This window comes from Cydia fagiglandana, chromosome Z, assembly GCF_963556715.1.
Source record: "Cydia fagiglandana chromosome Z, ilCydFagi1.1, whole genome shotgun sequence".
Lineage (NCBI taxonomy): Eukaryota > Metazoa > Arthropoda > Insecta > Lepidoptera > Tortricidae > Cydia > Cydia fagiglandana.
The window spans coordinates 27,185,924-27,209,295 of NC_085959.1; the positions used below are offsets into that span (position 1 = coordinate 27,185,924).

General features: G+C 39.6%; 2 protein-coding genes across 4 annotated transcripts; one reads left to right on the forward strand and one right to left on the reverse strand.

The window, feature by feature from the left end:
• The first annotated feature begins 2,467 nt into the window (after positions 1–2,467).
• On the forward strand, positions 2,468–20,796 carry LOC134679478 (pre-mRNA 3'-end-processing factor FIP1). 3 transcript variants are annotated; one of them, XM_063538407.1, is made up of 10 exons: positions 2,468–2,572; positions 2,660–2,837; positions 5,424–5,657; positions 6,199–6,373; positions 9,054–9,203; positions 10,066–10,139; positions 11,218–11,347; positions 11,911–12,167; positions 14,197–14,258; positions 20,468–20,796. In XM_063538407.1, exons 2-10 carry the CDS (start codon positions 2,685–2,687, stop codon positions 20,679–20,681), a joined length of 1,449 nt encoding a protein of 482 aa, XP_063394477.1. In that variant the 5' UTR covers positions 2,468–2,572; positions 2,660–2,684; the 3' UTR covers positions 20,682–20,796. The 3 variants fall into 3 exon arrangements, with proteins under 3 accessions (XP_063394477.1, XP_063394478.1, XP_063394476.1); XM_063538408.1 differs by having other exon boundaries at positions 2,554–2,572; positions 2,680–2,837; XM_063538406.1 differs by lacking the exon at positions 2,468–2,572 and having other exon boundaries at positions 2,627–2,837.
• LOC134678101 (uncharacterized) lies at positions 20,759–23,103 on the reverse strand. The gene is made up of 2 exons (XM_063536551.1): positions 22,059–23,103; positions 20,759–20,778 (listed from the first exon to the last, which is right to left on the reverse strand). The coding sequence occupies exons 1-2, from the start codon at positions 23,101–23,103 to the stop codon at positions 20,759–20,761; spliced, it is 1,065 nt and encodes a 354-aa protein (XP_063392621.1).
• Positions 23,104–23,372: the final 269 nt, after the last annotated feature.

Genomic DNA, 23,372 nt, shown 5'->3' on the forward strand with positions numbered 1-23,372 from the left:
CCCACCATAATAAAAAAATATATTTGTCAATGACTCTGTCCAACTGCTGTGGTTAAAGTTCATAACGAACATTTTATTTATTAAATCTTTAAATAATAAATACAACGTAGCGGTACAACCACTTAAGACTGTAAGTCTGTACCTACATAGATTACAGCAATGCACATAGAAAATGTGCTAAATGCGGAGCAACGGCTGTTGAAGCAGCCAGAGTGAAATTTATACAGCTTTAGTGGGTTCAGAAGGAACCGAGTCATAACGCATCTGGAAAGCGTATTAATTAACCGTGAAGAAATGTATGAATACAAGTTAGAAATCTGTGTAAAATGCCGTGTGTTAAGTGTAGTGTATCTGTGTGTAAAGTGTAATAGGTAGGCATGCCTAATGTTATTTGTATAATACTGAAAACTTTGTGAATGCGCTTTATTAATGTCTATTTTTATTAAGTTGTCAGGGTTTAATTTTCAGTGTATATTTCTATATGTAAAACTTAATACAATGTTATAAACATAAATATGCCTTTTATTTAAATCAATAGATAATACCACAAACAAGGGGTAATATTTGCATCTTTCATGATATTTCGTGATATGAAGATAACAAATATGTTTATCAACATAATTACTATATACCTATAATACCAATACCCGCCAGGCTAAACCGGTTGTTAACTTTAGTTCCATTGGTACACATCGAGGGCGCCAGTAGTATAAACGTATAAACGGTTGGGGACATTTTTTTGTATGGAGTTACCGTTCTTCTCCTAGTGAGTATTATATTCTTTGGGACGGATGGACGTCGACGGTCTATATAAAGTTGGTCAAGCAGATCTTGTCAGTAGAAAAAGGCGGCAAATTTGAAAAATATGTGTTTAAAGTGTCTACAATTTCAAGTGGCATTTTAGCATATTATCAAAAACCTTTGGAAAAATTTTGGCATAATCTACACATTAGTCTAGCATTTTTTTTAAATCTGAGTTGGCAACACTGCATTCAAGTCAATCCAATGCCAATTTATTCCTTTCCGCCTTTAATTTTCTACCCTTTTACTTGACGTTGGCTACGGGCAACAACGCCCCAGTTTTGCCAGATGGTCACAAAAGTCACATTTTTCGTGACTTTTCGCCTTCTCGTGTGACATGTGCGTGACTTTCGATCATGAGGTAATTTTTGTGACTTTTTAAGCTAGTCGAAATTTGGACAAGTTTAGTTCTGCAATTCGTATTATTTAGCGGTTATCCGCAGATGGTCTAGAACGCAAAATGACTAGTGTGTTGTTTTGCCTAAATCGCAATTAGTCTACAACGCAAACGGTCTAGAACGCAAAATGCCCACTTTTTATATCACCACATTTTACATAGGTAGGTTAGGTTCGTTAGGTATCTTCAAATGGCCGAAGGCCAAACAGCACAGGATAGGAGCCCCGCGGAAGCGGGGCTCCGTCGACATCGCTATAAAGTTAAGATAAAACGGAAAAAATAATTCGGGCATTTTGCGTTCTAGACCGTTTGCGATGTAGACTAATTGCGATTTAGGCAAAACAACACACTAGTCATTTTGCTTTCTAGACCATCTGCGGAGAACCCTTATTTAGGAACGCAGTGTGCGCACCCAAGTTGACACTTGCACTGGTGCTTTGACGTTACATCCATCATCATGTTTATTATAATAATCGTGGCAAAATGAGACTATTGTTACCTTGACATGACGTGTTATATAGTTTGATAGTATACCTAGTAGTTATTTTTTTAGTGTAATGATTAATTTCTTTTAGTCTGTACCTATCTATACTAATCATTGCACTACATCAGTTATTTTGAGATTTATGAGTGCTCAAAAACCATTACTGTGTTATTTTTATCCGGGGGTAAATTATTTACGCATATACTTTTTTATTTTCTTTTGATTAAGTTAGACGCCATTGGATTGTATTCGATGGAGGTCGCGGGTTCAAACCCCGGCTCGTACCAATGAATTTTTCGGAACTTATGTACGAAATATCATTTGATATTTACCAGTCGCTTTTCGGTGAAGGAAAACGTGAGCGAATTCTAGGTCTATGAGGAAAACATCGTAAGGAAACCGGACTAATCCCAATAAGGCCTAGTTTACCCTCTGGGTTGGAAGGTCAGATGGCAGTCGCTTTCGTAAAAACTAGTGCCTACGTCAAATCATGGGATTAGTTGTCATGCGGACCCCAGGCTCTGATGAGCCGTGGCGAAATGCCGGGATAACGCGAAGAAGAAGAAGAAGTTAGACGCCATTAAATTGGCGTTTGCGTCCGCACGTCCTGATTCGATCGGGCAATTTGATCAGATTGGCGAAAAATTTGAATTTCGCGCCTTTTTCTACTGACATGATTTGCTTGACCAGCTATACCTACCCATACAATACTATAATATAAACAAATTGTGACTTAAGCAGCAAAAAACGAACCGTAATTTATGACTCCAGAGCCCTGGCAACACTGCACCGCCCTCAAGTCCATACAAAGAAAAAAAAATGCTATCTACATCGCGTGAAGTTTGCGGTTTTTAACTCTCAGTCCTTTTATCTACAGTGGACCATTAAATGTAATATTACTGAATTATTAACATCTAAGCTCAATTACTTTATTGTTTTCATTAAGTTTTACTTATTTTAACGACTTTCGTACGTAGCTCGTGGCCTCTCATTTCAGACGAAATGGCAGACGCCGTGATTGAAAGTGCGCCAGGCGAAGACAATGACGATAGCTGGTTGTATGGGGACGGTCCAGGAGAGTTAAGAGAAGGCACTCCTCCCCCTCACAATGAGAAGGTTCCGGCGGAGACTGGTCGTAACCCAGATTTGCCTGACGTGAGTGTTTAAATAACCTTTCATGTTTCATACATCCGAAGAAGAAACTCGGGCAGTTCGCTATTTAATGTTGGTAAAAATCATATTCCCTCCATTTGTTTTGAATTATATAGTAATTGACCATCACCCAAATATGAAAATTTGAAGTAGAAACTATTTAGGCTTTATAGTACTTAGTTTGGATCCATTGTAGTTGTTTTGTGTGTAATTCCATCAGTCCTTACCAGTTCATATTGACTGAAAAATGTCTACTGATAAGGCCTTCTATGATTGTTACCACAAAAACCAGTTGTGTGCTGTCATAATGCCATGTAAATTAACTTAATTATTGTATAGTGAGTATTAGTGCTGCATATATGCCACTGAATGCTTTACAGTTTACATAATATGCTGTAGCAGCGGTTCTCAAACTTTTGTGGTAATGGAACCCTTTTGCAAAGCAAAATATTTGACAGAGCCCTAAACAAAAGAAAAGTGTAGAAACATCTCTTATTCAATGTTTTTTTTGTATTAAGTAAATATATTAAGTTTTCTCGCGGAGCCCCCACACAGGCTTAACGGAGTCTTAGGGCTCCGCGGAACACACTTAGAGAATGGCTGCGCTAGAGCTAATGTTTAGGTAAGTAATTCCTACACAAATTGTTACTTGTTACTTTCATGTAATTTTTGCATCTGACAAAATTTGAAATTTAGAGAGAAGCTAGGGAATGCAATCCCACATGAGGAATTCAATCCCGGTATTTGCGGGATCCCGCAAGTTATTATACAGTTCTACGATTTGGTACTAAATTTAAAGGTTTAAAACAAAAAGTAAACTAAAATTAGAAATAGTACATTTTGTATTAAAGGTTTTTATGATCATGTGTGAAGGCTTAATGAACATGAGTTCGTAAGTCATGCACCACCCGTGGCACACACAATGTTTTTCATCACACCTGTGAAGAAAAACGAGGGAAATAAGTTTTTGGCAAAAATTTCATTTTTGGTACAAGCTTTTATCGCCGAGTGTACTTTTTTTTCCACAGGCAACTAATACTCATTGAGACTATTAAAAAAAAAACCCCAAACACAATTAGGTTTCGTTGTTTTATCACAGAGTTCCTATGGCCACCTCCAGTCTCCTTCATCAGATCAGCTCGATGACACCATAATATTGCATTGTCACCCGACTTAAGTATGTATGTAAAATTTCAGCTAAATCGGAAACAGGAAGTGAATCAAATTTAGCTTGCAAGATTTGATTACACACATACAGACAGACAGACAATTGGATGGAAATTGCCTGCGGGATCCCGGTATTTCGGTATCCTGGTGTCCCAGTATTGCATTCCCTAAGTGCCACTTGCACCATCCCACTATTTTATTTATTTATATAGCCCTTTATTCTGAACATGATTGTTGGTTTTTAGTTTTGAATGTTTATATGAAGTCTCTTGGTTCAGTGTCAGTGGCACCATCCCACTAACCTGGGGTTATCAGGTTAAACTGTTAAAGAGGTGTCAAATTGTACCGGTAACCATGGCAACTCCAGGTTTAACCGCTAAACCCCAGGTTAGTGAATGGTGCAAGTGGCCCTTAGAGAAACAAATGAAACAAAATAATTAATAATAGTAGATTGTTCAACAAGGGCATAAAGTGACCCATTTTTACCCGAGGCAATTTTTTCGCTTCGCTCAGACCAAAATAGTACACGAGGGTAAAAATGGACATTTATGCCTTTGTTGTACACTCTGCTTTTCACTTCGATTGCGAGGAAAATAAATTATATTTTTCACGGCAATTTACACCACGAAATTGACGTAAAGCATAAAGCATGAACATAATACATTAACAATTCCCGCCAACTAACTTTTTAATTTTTTTTTATTTTTCAACATGTGATCAGAGTTTCAGACGCTTGGTTTTCTGCCAAGTCAAACATTTCGGAGCATTTTTGAACGGTAATCGACTCCTATTTTATGTGATTTACTAAATTTAATGACAGAAAATACGGATTTCTAATAAATTGTAGCAAAAATAAAATAATATAACAAGTTTCGTCATCTACACAATTTTATTGCTCAGTAAAATTGTGCAATATGTTTTAACTGTTTGGCTGTTGAGACCGATTACCTTAGTCTTAGAAGAAAATTTTACTTTTATGCTCTAGAGCATAAAATGCGATTTTATGTCCTCTAAGCACGACATAAAGGTGCACTTTTTGAGCATGAGAAGTGAAAATATAATTTAGTGACACCACTGACCGACGTATCTCCATACCGTCTTAGGGCCTGTTTTCACGTTGATTAGTGGTTACTGGGAGTTCATACATTTGATACAAAACTCAAGTAACAAATGTAAGAATTCACATTTAACACTAATCAACGTGGAAACAGGACCTAAGACGGTATGGAGACACGTCGGTCAGTGGTGCCACTATGTTAGGTATAATTATAATTTTCACTATTTTATTAACTGCAGTAATCAGGTTTAGTTAGCTCTAAATAAAATAATGTTTAACGAAAGAACTGTTTCTCATCCAGCTGTCATAGACAAGCTCAGTTCCATGATTAGTTCAAGGTGTTATTTGGTGAATGGATCTTTTAGGAAGACAAAGGAAAAGAACAAGGGGATAATGAAAATGAACCAGATGAAAATGATGACTCTCATTTCAATGATGAACATTTTGCTGATGTGGGAAGAGAAGAACAAGACAAGACTAATGGAGATGCTGCTAGTCCAGGCCATGCCGACTCCGACTCTGATGACAGTGATGATGTTAAAGTCACCATTGGAGATATTAAGTCAGGACCACAAGCTTATGCAAGCTTGAACATAAAAGTAAGTGAGCTATTTTGACTAACATTCCTGAAATACTTTTCTGATCTATAGAATGACTTACCCCTTTATTCAAAAAACTTTAGCCTCAGTTAGTTAATTTATGCTTCGTCCTTTTTTTTTCAAACATGTAAGACAAGATGGCAGTTTATGACTAACAATTGATTGTAGCGTGTATGCGAATAATGCCATTAATATTTTATGTGTCATATGAGCCAGCAGGCCAGTATAACAGCCAATCGTATCAGCATAGTGATTGCAGCATAGGATTGACAGCATAGGATTTTAGCATAACTGCTTTTTGGTTTCATGTAGGTACACATTACATGTTGTTCATGAATTTCTTGATAAATACTTAGTACTAATTATATTTATTGTTGAAAAAAATAATAATTTCACATTAAAGAACAGCATACCTATTTAGTATTTCGAACATTAACAAAAACAATTTATGTAATTTATTGAGAATTATACGAAAAATAGAAAATTTAGATATAAGTAAGTTCGAGTGAGATTGTTTAATAATGAGGTGTGGTAATGTCAGCGCGGCGTGGGTTTGGTGGCAGCCGGGGCGGAGAAGGTACGCGGCCCGACGCCGGGCAAGGTGACGTTGGAGGACCTGGAGGGGCCCGGCAGCATCAACGGCGTTCCCGCGCTCGAGTTCAACATCGACACCATCGAGGACAAGCCCTGGAACAAGCCAGGAGCCGACATCTCAGGTGAGCGCCCTCTCCTGCACACCGGCTTTAGGACATCGGCTCGGTACCTACCCAAGGGTAAACAGTTTTCAATGGGTGTAGCAGAATTGATACATTGTACTAGATAAACAAAATTCTCGGGATGTGATGTCTGTACTAGATAAACAAAATTCTCGGGATGTGATGTCAATAGTCGACTTATTAAACATTTAAAGTTTAAATTACAAAGCTCTTTACTTGCTCAATTACTGTATTTCGGATTTTAAGAGGGTCTATTTTGTTATTGTGCTTAGATATTATTAAAGTTTTTGTTTTATTGATGTTTATCTTAAGTCCAAATTCTGTACGTATGTGGTCCATTTCCGTTACAAGCTGTTCTAGTTCTATAGAATTTTCTGCTATTGCTGCTATGTCATCTGCAAACCTGACGAAATAAAACTTTTCTCCGTTAATGTTGACACCCCCCCTTTCCTATTTCAACAATTTTTCTTAAGGCGGTTTCGATGAATATATTAAAAATTAATGGCGAGAGTGGACAACCCTGACGCACTCCCTGTCTTACTTTCGCCTTTCCTTTTTCCTGTCCTATTTCTACTATAGTTTCCTGTTCCTTATATAATGCATGTATAATTCGTCTGTCTCTATAATCTATGGCTATTGTTTTCATAATGTGCATCATCCGTACCCAGTCTATCTTGTCAAACGCTTTCTCTAAATCTATAAATGCTATGTGGGTCTTAAGTCCCACGTCCAATCTTCTATCAATAATTAACCTAAGAGCGAGAATAACTTCCCTAGTTCCTTTATGTTGTCTGAAACCGTATTGGTCTGACCCTAAATAGCTTTCAGCTATCGGTCTTATTCTACGTTGTATTTTTTCAGAAGTATTTTGGAGGCATGTAATTAATGTAATATAAGACTTAATGTTCTATGCTCTTCGCATTTAAGTGTGTTTAATTTCTTAGGTAATGTGATGGTTTTACTTATTTTAAAATCACTTGGAACTTCGCCTGTTGTGTACATATCCTTAACTATAGTAAATATTTCATTTTACATGGCATCACACTCAAATTTATTTATAAGTTCAATGTAAATTTGTTCGTCTCCAGCAGCTTTTCCGTTCTGAATACTGTTTATCGCTCTATCAAATTCTTCTCTACTTCCATTACGGTTTCTAAATCATAACTATTAAACCAGTACCTTCATACAATTTTTCAATGTTTCTTATCCATCTTTGTAAAATATCTTCATTGTTTATTAATATTTTGCCGTTTTCATCTTTTATTGTAGAACTTTTTGTCTTGTGATGTTTTCCTATGTCTCTAAGGCCCACTTGCACCATTCCACTAACCCGGGATTAAGCGGTTAAACCGTTAACCTAGTGTCAAATTGTACTGGTAATCATGGTAACGCCAGGTTTAACCGGTTAACCCCGGGTTAGTGGAATGGTGCAAGTGGGCCTAACTACCTTATAGGCTATGTCTATTTTTCCTCTTTTCATACATCGTTCTAATTTATCACATGCTTTTTCAATGTATGCTGCCTTTGCTTCTCCGCACTTTAAAGTTATTTTCTTTGTAAGATTTTTATATCGTTGTATGCTTTCTTTATCTGTTCTATTCCTTAGTTTCCGTCTTTTAATCATCAGATCTATAATTTCTGTAGTCAACCAATTCTTTTTAGGTGTCATTTTTTCCCTCCCCAGTGTTTTTTCCGCACTAGTTTTAATGATATCTCTTATGTTATTCCATCTATTTTCTATACTTATAGTATCTATATTATATATTGCATCATTCTTATACTGTTCTAATTGTAATCGTACCTTATTACTATATTGCACTCTGTGATCGCTATCGGTTTCCTTAAGCGTATTGAGATCGATTTTCTTTGGCCTGTTCTTCCTTTTCGGTCTATTGCTCTTGAAGTTAAATGTGCTAATTAATAGATTATGATCTGTATTTACGTCTGCCCCGGGCAATGTTTTACACGAATTGACTTGTTGATAATGTTTCTGTTTAGTAATAATAAAGTCTAATTGGTATCTACCTAGTTATGTCGCCCGGCTAATATCTTTTGGGTTGTTCAAATATTGTGTTTGCTATGAATAAATTCTTTTCTTTACAAAACAGTACTAGTCTATTTCCTCTTTCGTTTCCAAAGTAATTAATCTAAAATTTTACCCATTATATTCATATCCCTCTTGCAATCTGAGCCTGAAAATTTTCATTACATTCTGATGGAAAATTACTTGCGATTTTATTCCAAACTGTTGAAATATCGTTGGAGGGATAGGGATGACAAGTTGTCCCTTCCCACTCGATACTAAGTAGGTTGGCTAGAGCACTTTAAGCAGTGTAACGCAGTACAGAAAATAAGTGTACCGCGAACAAAGTTTACCGGAATCCTGTGGTACTGACCGTGCCCAGAACCGGGAAACTAAATTCTTGGTACCGGGACCGGTACTTCACGCCCTAGTTGAAACCCTCGTAACGTTCAAGATTCCGCTTTTGAATTTTAGGATATTTCGCTTGCTCTGGAATCAACAACAACTTTGCCCCTTTGTAAAAAAATAAAATAAATTAAGTGTTCATGTAGGTCATAGGTAAGACAATATTTAAAAGATTGCACTGTCATAGAATACATAATAGTAGGTAGTTGGTCAGTGAAGGGATAGTGTAGGTATTGACTGTGTTGTGCACAGATTACTTCAACTACGGGTTCAACGAGATGACGTGGAGCGCGTACTGCGAGCGGCAGCGGCGCATGCGCGTCAATGAGGCGGGCGTGTCGCTGCTGCAGGGGGCGCCGCCGCGCGCGCCGCTGCCGGACCTGCACCGCGCCCGCCCGCCAGGTACATCATTACTTTAAAACAATTCTAATTTAGCTTGTTTAACTGATAACACTATGAGGTCGCACCACTTGACTCGCAATCACATTTCCGTCGAGCACCAAGTTTATATATTTTTTAATTCAGGGTGTTTGGTAGCTAGGTCCCTTTTGCTTGAACAAAACTCTACAGAAGTTTGAGGGTTTGATCACTTTTCAGTACTTTGGACGACAATTTTTCACAATAGGTTGGCACTGCCTTCAAAAACTAAGCAATTACTCGGATGGTTATTAATTTGCTTATTATTAGGTATTTACTTACTTTTTGGCATTTATTGGCCGGTTTTATTAAAAATAAAATAAATGTGCATAAGAATATTTGATATTCAGTCAGGGGCGATTATAATACATTACGGCATTCCGGCCAGGCCCTTTGTAACAACGGTGAAAATTTTGCACTGCACATTATTCGACGTTTCGTCCCATAGTTTCATTGTTACTGTTTTTTGGCGCAAACATTGATCGTTTTAATTTTAACAATTTTTTTTTGCATATACCTATCGATATTATTTTCATGAAACAAAAATACCAGTTGGATATCGAAGCTATACGAGCATTTATCAATATGTATTTTCAGAGGTGAATATATAGGTCTTACTGAACTTTTTTTATCACATCCGAAATAGCGAAAAAATGTTTTTCTCTCCCATAGAAAACATCGACATCTCGCATTGATTACTAGTTCGCCGGACGTAATCAACACTCTGTCAGTTAAACGCAAAATTGACAGCTCCGAACAACTGGCAGGCTGATATCGCCCGGCAAACTGGTAATCTGTGGGCCCCTTTATTATATTATTAATGTACTATGGATATCGGACGTTACAGGCCCGCCGAGAAATGATGAAAGTATGCAGCCGCCGATGGGCGGCAACTACCAAGTGCGGGAAAATACAATACAGGTACTCAACCAAAAGAATATATAGTAGGTATACAATGACTTCACATAACAGATACATTATAGCGTTTATTCAAGACTAATACTAAAAAAACTTAAGCCTTTAAAAAACAGATGGTTTGTATTTTATACTCGCCTTAGATTGGCTTCGGTGGCCTCGTGTAAACACTGTTCAAAGGTCGTCAAAATATAAATCGATACGTAAATCAGAAACATTTTAAGTGAAATCTGTTCGTGTTTTTTTTTTTGTACTTTGCCATTTTTTAATAACTACATACAATAGTATTTTATGCAACTGTTGTTTAAGAGGGGTCAAAAAAGGCGAGTGGCGTGAGTAACTGTGTCGCTTAACTTCAAACTCGGATAAATCCATTCGACCCTCTCAGCAAATAGCTACCCTATTACCTTTTCTTAATACCAAAATCGCATAATCTGACAGATGGATTTACCCGAGTTTGAAGTTAAGCGACTCAATTGTTAATAAAGACGCCACGAGTATTTATTGACTTAGTTAAACAACGTTGCATACAATACTTTTTCTACGACCAAGCACTTACTTTGAAATAAAATTGAAAATTTAACAAATCTTTTTAATTCAAGAAGTAGCAAAAATGGAGGGTACGGGAGGGAAAATAATGAATGAATGAATGAAATTAAAATAAAAACATGTCTAGGGTTCACTTGTATATCAGAGATAACATTTAAAATAAGGTTGGCAACACTGTATTTCATTCAATATTTTTCAAGTGGTCATTACACGAGTACCGTAAAATCGCCAAAAAGATATTGCGTGTATGCACAAATTCTTTTTTGGGGAATAGACTAAAGACTTGCCTTGACAACTATAAGGTAGGGTTTTAAAGGTGTGTGCACGACTCTTTAAATGACAAATAAAAGTACGGGAGTAGAAAAAATTACCTACGCAATTTCAAGTTAAATTTTTTTTGTTGTAAATAATAATGTTGTAATTCATGCCTTTTTAAACTAACTGCTGAACAACGCTCTCTGTGTCAACGGGAATATAACGAGATATAATGGGTATATAAGTATTAAACGTTTGAGTGAGGTAGTGTTGCCGGCAGGTGATGACGGCCGAGCGGCGCGAGTACGGGCGCGCGCACCGCGACGCGCCGCCGCCGGACTACTTCGCGCCGCCGCCCGACCACTACTTCGCGCCGCCGCACGCTCACCAGCCCTACGATGAGCCCTGGGGTTAGTACATATGCTGTTGCATGCCGCCTTATGATTTTTAGGCAAATTGCATACTTAGATGGTTAAATGGGAAGAAATCGTTGCCATCCATGCCACTCGAGGCGAAGACGGGAGTGGAATACACTGGATTTCGGCATTAAAACTAACAAATAACGTATTATCTGTTTATTTCTCATTAGAATGATATATAATAAAATTAGGTTATTATCATTTAATGTTTGGTGCAATCGGCTAATACTAATAACAATATAAGCGGTTTTGACGTAACTTTTGTGTCAAGTTCAAAATTTCAACTTTCCAGGGTAAACATTCTCTGAAGAACCGGATCGAACCCGTAAACCCTTACACTTCACGGTGCTAGATGGAGCTGTGATTTATACCAAATCACAGGTACTTCCATTCGTTGACACTGCGATTAATATTAAAACTTGAAGCTGATCTGCTGATAGGTAAAGGCGGAAAGTGGTTAAAATAATCTGAAAAAGAGCAACCACTCAGATTTTGGGTTCATTCGAATCTTTTAGGGGAATAATTGTTATATATAAAGTTGTGTGTCTTTTCAGGCCACCCGGAGCAAAGTGGGTGGGCGCCCAGTGACATAAAGGAGCTGACACCGGGTCCGATGGGTCCGCCGGCCATGGGCCCGCCGCCCGGCATGGGCCCGCCGGGCGTGGGCGCGCCTCTGCCGCATCTCATGGCCGCGCCGTACGTGTCACCGTACCGGCAGCACCCGCCGCACGTGCTGGAGCGCGCGCGCGACCGCGACCGCGACCGCGAGCGCGACGATCGCGACCGTAGAGACCGCGACAGGCGAGACGATGTATGTATACATATATACCTTACTTCTACTACTCTCCGTGGCGCATGCCAGCATACACGCTGTATAATACTCCCGACCAGTTTCATGCGGCTTGGCGTATTGAGGTTGTCCACGAGGCGTATTGCGAATAAGTAATTTTTGTTATTTATTCGTCGTAGCTGAGAAGGCCGTTTATCCAGTGCATCCTTTCATTGAAAAGAAGTAATAACGATTAACCAATATATTGAAAATGGTGATTTCTATGCCTCCACTTCCACTTTGGGCGGATATTGTAGCGTTAGACGGATTCGATCAACGGAATGCCTTTACCTACTTTAAAACAACATTGAGCTACATTGTTTTATGTGTACAACGTTACGTCTACCTACTAAGCAATTTAGGATCTCCCCACACCTATCGACGCAGAAACAGCAAAAGCTTTGTGCCTCTAATGCAAGAATATTCAATTATTGTGCAGTGCATGACAGTATTAGTTACTATTGATAAACATCATTATGACACACTTAAAGGTCTCTTCCCACTACACCGTATCATACCATGACCGTGCTAAGAACGTGTCAGGCAAAAAAATATTCTTTGTATGAAAAAGTATGAGACCATGCCCACTAGCCCGTTCCGTCACCGACCATATCCGTCGCGTGCCATGCACGGACCGTCAAAAATAGTCGGCAAGGATATTTTGCCGGTGCCGAAACGCTCCGTGCATGGCACGCAACGTTGCCAGAACGGTGCGTGCAGGCGGCTAAACGGTGGGCATACGGGTTTTAACCGCGTATGGTAACCGTTCTAAGCCCGTTATACAACGCGTTGCTATGTTTCTTGCTCGCTCTTACCAGTCTGATAACTATTCGCTGGCTCTTTCTGACAAGTATAGGTCTCTGCCCACTACACCGTATCATACCATGACCGTGCTATGAACGTATCAGGCACGGAATGTAACGCGATACGGCCTACTATGTCCACTGCACCGTGTCCACATTGTACATAACGGGTTTAGTGCCCGTAGCAACCGCGCATCATCCCCATAGCATCCGCCTATAATCCCCGTAGCACCCGCGTTTTATTCGCGAGAGCAATACTCCTCAGAAAGAGCCAGCGAATAGTTATCAGACTGGTAAGAGCGAGTAAGAAATATAGCAACGCGTTTATATCGGGCTTAGAACGGTCACCATACGGGGTTAAAACCCATGCCCACCGTTTCGCCGCCTGCACGCACCGTTCTGGCAACGTTGCGTGCCATGCACGGAGCGTTTCGGCACCGGCAAAATATCCTCGCCAACTATTTTTGCCGGTCCGTGCATGGCACGCGACGGGTATGGTCGGTGACGGAACGGGCTAGTGGGCATAGTCTCATACTTTTTCATACAAAGAATATTTTTTTGCCTGACACGTTCATAGCACGGTCATGGTATGATACGGTGTAGTGGGCAGAGACCTTATTGCTCTCGCGAATGAAACGCGGGTACTAAGGAGATGAAACGCGGATGCTGCGGGAATTATAGGCGGATGCTATGGGGATGATGCGCGGTTACTACGGGCACTAAACCCGTTATGTACAATGTGGACACGGTGTAGTGGGCATAGTCGTCCGTATCGCGTTACATTCCGTGCCTGATACGTTCATAGCACGGTCATGGTATGATCCGGTGTAGTGGGCAGAGACCTTAAAACATTTACAAAATGAGCGAGAAAAACGTCGTCGCTTCGTATGGCGTCGGCCGAGCCGAGCAATGTCATTTTTACACTTATTGCGTAGACGTAAAGCTTTATACTATCGGATTTGGTCGATTTCGCATCCATATGTATTGGGAGAACCTAACCGCTTGCGTCGAACGAATCCGTATCACGCATTAAAAAAGTTTACTCCGTTCTTACACATACAGGGAAGGTAAATAAGATTCAGGCTGCGGTTACCGCTGCTTACACCGCGTAATCACAGTTTGTCGCCGAAAACTGTAATGGCGATTTGATAATAAATAATGAAGATGAGAAATACTCGTAATAATTATGTTTTTATTGTTTGCTTCAGGAGGATAGGGAACGGGAACGTGAACGGTCGCGTTCTATAAAACCGGACAGGATACGAGAAAAGTAAGTACATATGTGGATAGTGATACATATTAACATGTTCCTTTCTGGGAACTCCAGGTCCGGTGACCGTTACAAACTTTTTGATTTTAAAGGCTAAAGCTCGGACTACGTCAGTAATTAAGTCGTGTAGCGATTATTTTAGTAACTAAAATGGATCAACTGACTAAAAACGTTCCCACTGCAGACGCGTGAGTTACATGTTAGTGGGCAGTGTTTAAAATGAGGTGAGTATGTAATAAAGATTTATACCGGTTCAGACTACATTAGTCACTTAGTCTAGTAGCTAGTATTTTAGTTACTAAACATGTCTGAAAGTCTGAACACCAAAAATGTAGTCCAGTAGATTAAGAAAATTATTTAGTCGAATCGACGCATTCGTTGAAGTGGCGGAGCGCTTCACTCGCCAAAAAAATAGACAAATGGATCTGGAAAAACTAAATTTCAAACGGCTGTAATATTATTTTTGAGCCAGATGACTATGGCTTACTTACCGTGATAAAAAGTCTTATTATTATATTTGATATTCCAATACAAATAGTTCTTGTTTTACGCTGTGCGATGTTACACCGGTGAATAGAAGAGACCACTGAACATTAGTCTTTTCAAAATGGCATGGCATTAAAAATTACATCAAAGTTTCGTGCACATTTGAATAGAGGCTATAAGATATAAGTGAAAAATCGATAAATGAGACCTTCTTATCTATAAAATATCAAAATATCTGCTTCTATTTTATTCATTAGTCCATACTTAGGTAGTATTTTTTTAGAATTGGCATACATTTGCCGTGATTTTCAATAATGTTCATGAGATCATTAATAGCTTGTTTGTTACTGTACACCGTGGTATGGGGACCTTGCACTTTGAGACTATGCGCTGAAACTTGGCACAGTTGACTGTTAGCTGGTCTTGAGCAGATACAGACCGGTAGACATCGAGAACCACGTCTCATTTAGTGGGGGGGAGAGGGGGAAGTTCGACGCCGCCGCGCTTCACTTGGAGCAACATTTCTCTAAAACTATACCTATTAGGGCATGTGATATATCATTTTCGGATAAATAAAGGATGAGAAATCTAGTTTTGGAACTAGAACAATGCACTTTCTAACAAAAAAAAACCGTAAAGTAGAAAAGACTAAAAAACGTATTTGTGATTTTTTCATAATTACCAATTTTTTTTAAAAGTGTAGCAGGAATCTGAAAACAATAAATACAGTTGTAAAGCCACACTTATTACGTTTAAGAAAATATATAGTTTATTATACAAAACTTTTGATAAATGGGAGATACAAAATAATATTAAGCGTGGGTCAGAGTGATCTCAATACAAAATACTATGAATGTGGGAAAGTTACTTATAATTTGTTCTACAATCGTTTATTTTTTTAGTTTTTTGTAAATAACTCGTAAACGGTAGCCCACAGCAAAAAATAATCTTTTACGTAAATAATCTGTTTCATTGGTGATTGGTGATGGATGTAAAGAGAGTGAATGATAGACTAATGACTATGATCGTGAAATTGTTGATAGAAAACTTGATTTTAAATGTAATTAGTGTATATGCACCGCAGACTGGATGTGATGATAGTCTGAAAGAGAAATTCTGGGAGGATTTGGATGTGGTAATTATGGGACTACCAGAATGTGAGGAGATATATATTGGAGGAGATTTTAATGGACATGTGGGAAGAATGAATGACGGATATGAAAGAGTGCATGGGGGCCGTGGTTACGGAGTCAGGAATCAAGAGGGTGAAGCTCTTCTGGAAGCAGCCTTAGCCTTTGACTTAGCCATAGTGAACACCTACTATCAAAAGAAAGAACAACATCTTATTACATACCGTAGTGGCCAACACTCTACCCAAATAGATTACTTTCTTTTAAGAAGGAGTAAATTACAGTCGGCTAAGGACTGCAAAGTAGTACCCAGTGAGAGCCTAGTTTCCCAGCATAGGTTACTGATTCTAGACTTAAATCTTAAAGTACAACACTTGCAAAAGAACTCGAAGCCCCCACCTAGAACGAAATGGCATGGATTGAGGGACAGAGATTTAGCTGAAGAATTTAGGAAACGAATAGTCGATAAGATGGTAGGAATGGGTGATATGGCAGAGATGAGAGTGAATGATTGCTGGAATGAAATGGCAGTATGTTTAAGAAGTGTAGCGAGGGATGTTTTTGGGGAAACAACAGGGAAAGGGAAGATTGATTTTTTGGGGAAACAACAGGGAAACATGGTGGTGGAATGAAGATGTGCGAATGGTTCTGAAAGAAAAGAAGAATGCTTTTAAAGCATGGAAGAGTGTGGAAGAGGGTAACGATAGAGAGAAAGGAATCAAGAGGTCAGCTTATCTTACAAGTAAAAAGATAGCAAAGAAAGCAGTTGCAATCGCAAAGGCCAAGGTACAAGATAAATTGTACGATTTCCTGGAGAGCCCACAAGGCCAAAAAGTTCTGTACAGAATAGCAAGAGAGAGAGAGAAGAATGCAAGAGATATAAATCATATGAAATGTATGAGAGACGAAGCAGGAAAGATTTTGACGGATGACAAGAGCATAAAAGAACGCTGGAAGAACTACTTCAATAAACTTATGAACGAAGAGAATGACTGGAGTGGAGTGCTAGAAAATGTTAGAAGTAACATTGGTATGGTGAGGGAGATCACTGTAGAAGAAGTAAAGATGGCTGTGCAAGGTATGAAGAATGGGAAAGCGGTTGGGCCAGATGGTATACCTGTGGAAGTATGGAAGTTTCTGAAAGCGGATGGATGGAAGTGGCTGACTTTATTCTTCAATAAGTTGTTGCAAGAAGAGGCGATCCCTGATGAATGGTGCAACAGTTCACTGGTGCCCGTTTTTAAAAATAAGGGTGATGTACAGGATTGCAACAACTATAGGGGAACAAAGCTCATGTCACATAGTATGAAGGTATGGGAAAAAGTGGTAGCGAGACGAATGAGAGAAGAAAGTGAGGTAACACAGAACCAATTTGGGTTTATGCCGGGCCGGGGAACTACGGACCCCATATTTGCACTTCGCCAACTGTGCGAAAAATACAGACTTGCGCAAAAGAACTTGCACATGGTGTTCGTGGACTTGGAAAAGGCATACGATAGAGTACCCCGTGAGGTTCTGTGGTGGTGTATGAGAGAGAAGGGAATGCCAGAGAAGTATGTACGGCTTGTTGAGGCGATGTATGACAGAGCCAGTACTCACGTCAGGTCGGAAGCAGGAGTAACCGACAAGTTCAATGTGGCGGTAGGTTTACACCAGGGGTCGGCCTTAAGCCCGTATTTGTTCCTCCTGGTTATGGATGCTCTGACATCGAACATACAGGAGGAGGCACCTTGGTGTATGCTGTTTGCCGACGACATTGTTCTTGTCGGAAAAAATGCACTTGAGGTCCAGAGCAGGCTGGGAAAATGGCAAGAAAAGCTGGAAAGCGTGGGACTCAAAATAAGCAGAACCAAAACGGAGCACATGTTCTGCGATTTCGGTGGTCCATCCAGTTTTTCCCATATTGCCTTAAACGGTGTATCCCTACCAGTCTGCTCTGACTTCCGGTACCTTGGGTCATTGATCCAAGGTGACGGAAACATCGACCGAGACGTGAAAAATAGAATAAATGCGGGATGGATGAAATGGCGACAGGTCTCTGGAACAACTTGCGATCCACGAATGCCCCTTAAACTTAAGGGGAAAATATACAGAACGATCGTGAGACCTGTTGTAATGTATGGATCAGAATGCTGGGCGACGAAAGTAGCGGATGAAAGAAGAGTGCATGCAGCGGAAATGAGAATGCTGAGATGGATGTGTGGAGTGACGAGAAAGGATCGGGTTAAGAATGAGTATATAAGAGGAAGTTTGAAAGTAGCTCCAGTAACGGAGAAAATGAGGAGTGCTAGGTTGTCGTGGTATGGGCATGTAATGAGGAGGGATGAATGCCATATAGGCAAAAGAATGTTAGGGATGAATGTTGATAGACGGAGAGCGTATGGTAGACCCAAAAAACGATGGATGGATTGTGTGAAAGAGGATATGAGAATGAAAGGAGTGAGGGCTGAGGACACGAAAGACAGAGGAGAATGGAAGAGAAAAACATGTTGTGCCGACCCCACATGACGTGGGATAAGGGCAGGGGAAAGAAGAATCTGTTTCAGATTTCTTATAAAGTAAGTGCTACTTTTTTTCGCTAAGATCAATATTAAAAAAAAATATTGAAGAGAGAAAATAAATACTAAGGTCCCCTTTTTTAGTCATTCGTAAATAACTCGTAAAGGATAGCCAATAGCAAAAAATATATTTATACATGAATAATTAGCATAAAATTTCCTACAAAAAAGGTTTTCAAACTTTTTGGCTAGGATCAATATTTAAAAAGGGGACCTTAGAATTTATTTTCTCTCTTCAATATCGTTTTTAATATTGATCCTAGCCAAAAAGTTTTAATAACCTTTTATATAGGAAATTTTATGCTAATTATTCATCTACTAAATTTTTTTTTGCTTTTAGCCATCGTTTACGAGTTATTTACGAATGACTAAAAAAGGGGACCTAAGTATTTATTTTCTCCCTTAAATATATTTTTTTTAATATTGATTGTAGCGAAAAACAGTAGCACTTATTTTATAAGAAATCTGAAACAGATTATTTACGTAAAAGGTTATTTTTTGCTGTGGGCTACCGTTTACGAGTTATTTACGAAACACTAAAAAAAATAAACGATTGTAGAACAAATTTTAAGTAACTTTCCCACATTCATAGTATTTTGTAACTATTGAGATCACTCTGACCCACGCTTATTATTATTTTTTATCTCTCATTTATCAACAGTTTTGTATAATAAACTATATATTTTCTTAAACGTAATAAGTGTAGCTTTACAACTGTATTTTTTGTTTTCATATTCCTGCTAATCCTGCTACACTTTTAAAAAAAAATTGGTAATTATGAAAAAATCACAAATACGTTTTTTAGTCTTTTCTACTTTACGCTTTTTTTTGTTAGAAAGTGCATTGTTTTAATTCCAAAACTAGATTTCTCATCCTTAATTTATCCGAAAATGATATATCAAATGCCCTAATAGGTATAGTTTTAGAGAAATGTTGCTCCAAGTGAAGCGCGGCGGCGTCGAACTTCCCCCCTCCCCCCCACTAAATGAGACGTGGCTCTCGACGGCTCCCGGTCTGTATCTGCTCAAGACCAGCTAACAATCAACTGTGCCAAGTTTCAGCGCATAGTCTCAAAGTGCAAGGTATCGTGCAGTAACAAACAAGCTATAAGTTCTTAGGTAAGGTGTTTAAACTAGGGAATAGAAATCCAGTTACTCTTTTACCGTATACGTTGGTACTTTTTGTTAGGGTTCCGTACCCAAAGGGTAAAACGGGACCCTATTACTAAGACTTCGCTGTCCGTCCGTCCGTCTGTCCGTCTGTCTGTCACCAGGCTGTATCTCACGAACCGTGATAGCTAGACAGTTGAAATTTTCACAGATGATGTATTTCTGTTGCCGCTATAACAACAAATACTAAAAACAGAATAAAATAAAGATTTAAGTGGGGCTCCCATACAGCAAACGTGATTTTTGACCAAAGTTAGTTAAGCAACGTCGGGCGTGGTCAGTACTTGGATGGGTGACCGTTTTCTTTTTGCATTTTTTCCGTTTTTTTTTTGCTTTATGGTACGGAACCCTTCGTGCGCGAGTCCGACTCGCACTTGCCCGGTTTTTGGTTTTGTATATGAAGGTAGATACTCTGAGGACTCAAATTACTGGAGCGAGTATTTTGATTTCTCACTCCTCTGTTACTAAGGAGAAACAAAACCTATCAAAGACGTTAATAACTTTGCAATGTTTTATAATTTTTATACTTTTCTTTAATTTTATTCGGTACAATTGATTTCAGAAGTGCCGTTTATAGGTTATAGATTTGTTCCAGGTAAATTTTGGAATACATTGGTTGATGAATAAAATGATAGTGCAGAAATTTATATCTTGTTTAAACATGTGTTTTTATATTTTACTTTTATGGTTTCACATTCACTTAACAATTGTTCAGTGTATGGGAAATATATCCAAATTGCACGTACAGATCCGGAACAGCTCAACATTAGAACCCTTTCATATTGGAGAAAGGTACAAGAATCCATTTATGGGCAAGAATGATGGAAAGTCGACGACTTATGATTTACCTTGTTTTTTTTCCTCAGATCGTATAGACGCGAACGGTCACGGTCACGATCCCGACGGCACAAGTCTCGGTCCCGTTCGCCGCGGCTGCGGGAGCGATCGCGCGAACGCGAACGTGAGCGCTCACGCGACCGTGAACGGGACCGGTCGCGGGACAGAGACAGGTCTCGGGACAGAGAAAGAAGTCTCAAGCCTAAATCGAAAGAATCTAAGGATAAGGAAGAAGATAAATAAATTAATGTAGGTACTTATGTTAAGATATTTTCTCCTACTTCGATTACTATAGTACCAGGTAATTAATAGACAACTAATCATATGGAGATTTCTTTCACTAACGAGTGAAGTCATTGAATAAAATAAATACAAGCTATAAAAAAATTGTTTTATTTATACATATATATCTGTGAGTACAGTCGCCATCAGATATATCGGAGCGGCCAAGGTGTTCACAATATCTGAACAAGCACCCTAACGCCTTGACAATAGAGGCGTGCTCAGATATTTATGAGCACCTTGGCCGCTCCGATATATATGATGGCGACTGTACCTTCGTAGTGTTATAAAACCTATTTTACGCTTTACGTGAGTTTTATTCCACAAAATGTCCACAAACAGGTTTTTCTCGACGGTTGATTATAAATAAGGGTTCGTTTAGACGGCGCGATTTTAGAGTAGGTACAGTCGCGTGCTTTAATTTAGGACCCACCTAAGGTTGTATGGGGCTGTCCATAAATTACGTCATCGATATTTGACCCCCCCTAAAATCATCCAAAAAACATGCTTCGAATGACCCCGTTTCCTCCTACGGCATGCTACCATCATCCTGTGTCCAGACCCCTCTAATTGACGTATGTAATTTATGAATAGCCCCTATATCGTGTAGCAAACTGACGCTATTTAGAGCTAATATTTTAACCACGGAAAAAAGAATGAGCGCGCTGCGCTCTGACGGGAAACGGCATGTGCCTGGATTAGTATGGGAACCTATGTCGCCAAAACGCCGTCAGAAAAATTGGCCATACTTTCTTATTTCGAAAGGTATTATGAGCCCTTGCCCATCACAGTAATTAGAAATTAACAGTAAAGAAAATTATGTCGAAATTGCACTACGATTTCTTATTTTTGTAAATAGACATTTATGCTCTATCCCTTATACACTTGCATGGGTTTTCCCAGAGTGAATGCGATAGGATAAAATATTTGACTATGAGGTTGACACATGCGATAGGGATGTGCATGATTCGGTGTGATATCGATAAATGAGCGTGCTTGAACAAAACGCAAGTAAGTGTAACGTGTAAACACTCATTATTATTATTGTGGTGTTGTGGGCCTTTGAGTGTCGCATCGACCAGCATTGATCTATTGTGACGGCCCTTTAAAGTTCATTACTAATGCCCGTTGCATCCAGAAAGTTCCAGATTCTTTGGGCCGTAATGTTCTGTACCTCATAGGGTTGCACTACGTGTCGCCCTAGGTAGGTACTTCTTTTTGACATTAGTGGTCCACAAGAGCAGAGAATGTGCATTGCAGTCTCCTCTGACTCCTGACAGAACCTGCATGTCGCATCTTGTTTCTTCCCAATTTGAAACATATGTTTATTCAACTTACAGTGTCCAGTCAGTATTCTGGTCACCGCGCAGGTTTTGTGCCTTTTGAGTCCTAAAAGCTCCTTAGCAGTTCTGCTGTTGAACCCTTTGATTAGAGCTTTCGAGTGTTCTTGTCCTTTAACGAACTTCCACCACTCGGTTGCTCTCGTTTTTTCTAACTTGCTGAGCAGAGAATATGCATCCCGTTTTGTGATTCCACAGAACGGTTCTGGGCCGACCAGGGGTGTGTCTGCGCCCTTTCTAGCAAGTTCGTCCGCTTCTTCGTTTCCGTTAATGTCGGAGTGCCCTGGTACCCATCTAAGTGTGACCTTGTTGGAGTTAGCCAGTGCATTTAGGTTTGTTTTACAGTTCTGGACTAGTTTTGAGTTTGACTCAAGGGATTCTAGTGCCAGCAGAGCAGCCTGGCTGTCTGAGTTGATGTAGATATGCTGGTGTCTTAGGTTTCTATCCAGGTTGATCTCCGCACATTTGTTGATGGCGAAGACTTCTGCCTGGAAGATTGAGGCCTGTGTGCCCATGCTGACGCTAGCTCTGAGCTTAGGTCTCTCACCATAGATCCCACATCCTACATCATTGCCTTTTTTGGAACCATCTGTATACCAAACGTGGCTTCCCTCTTCGACGTACATTTGGTTGTTGATCCATTTGTCTCTAGGAGGTATTTCTACTGTGTACAGTTTGGTGAGATGACATTCGGTGTGCGTGTCATCAGTGGGCATGCTAAGGGTTCTATTTGCAAAAACCCAGGCCTTTAGATTGGCTAATGCCTGAGAGCGCCATTTTGGCCTGTTTAGCGTGCATATTCTGTAGACGCACTGCTTGGCCTCCTTTTGCACCTGCAGGTGGAGTGGTATGATGTCTAGCAGTGCATCTAGGGCCGCTCCCGGTGTCGAGGAGAAGGCGCCTGTTGCTGTTAAACAAGCCGTGCGTTGCAGGCTGTTTAGAGTGTCTATTGCTGTCTTTTGGTTGGTTTTGTTGCAAGGGCCTTTGACGATAACTACAAGGTCGTCGGCATATCCTTGTGTGTCAAAGTCTTGGCCTGACATGATTGCAAGAAGTTGGTCCACTGCTAGGGTCCATAATAGTGGGGATAGAACGCCTCCTTGTGGGCACCCTCTAGTGGTATAAAATGCATGCTCTATATTATTCATGGTCAAAGTGGCTACTCTGTTCGAGAGCATGCTATGTACCCATCTGGTGGTGATTTCGTCTACTCCCTTTGATGTCATACCATTGAGTATGGTCTCTGTCGAAAGCACCTTCAACATCAAGGAACGCACATAGAGCGGTTTGCTTTTCCTCTAGGGTTTTTTGC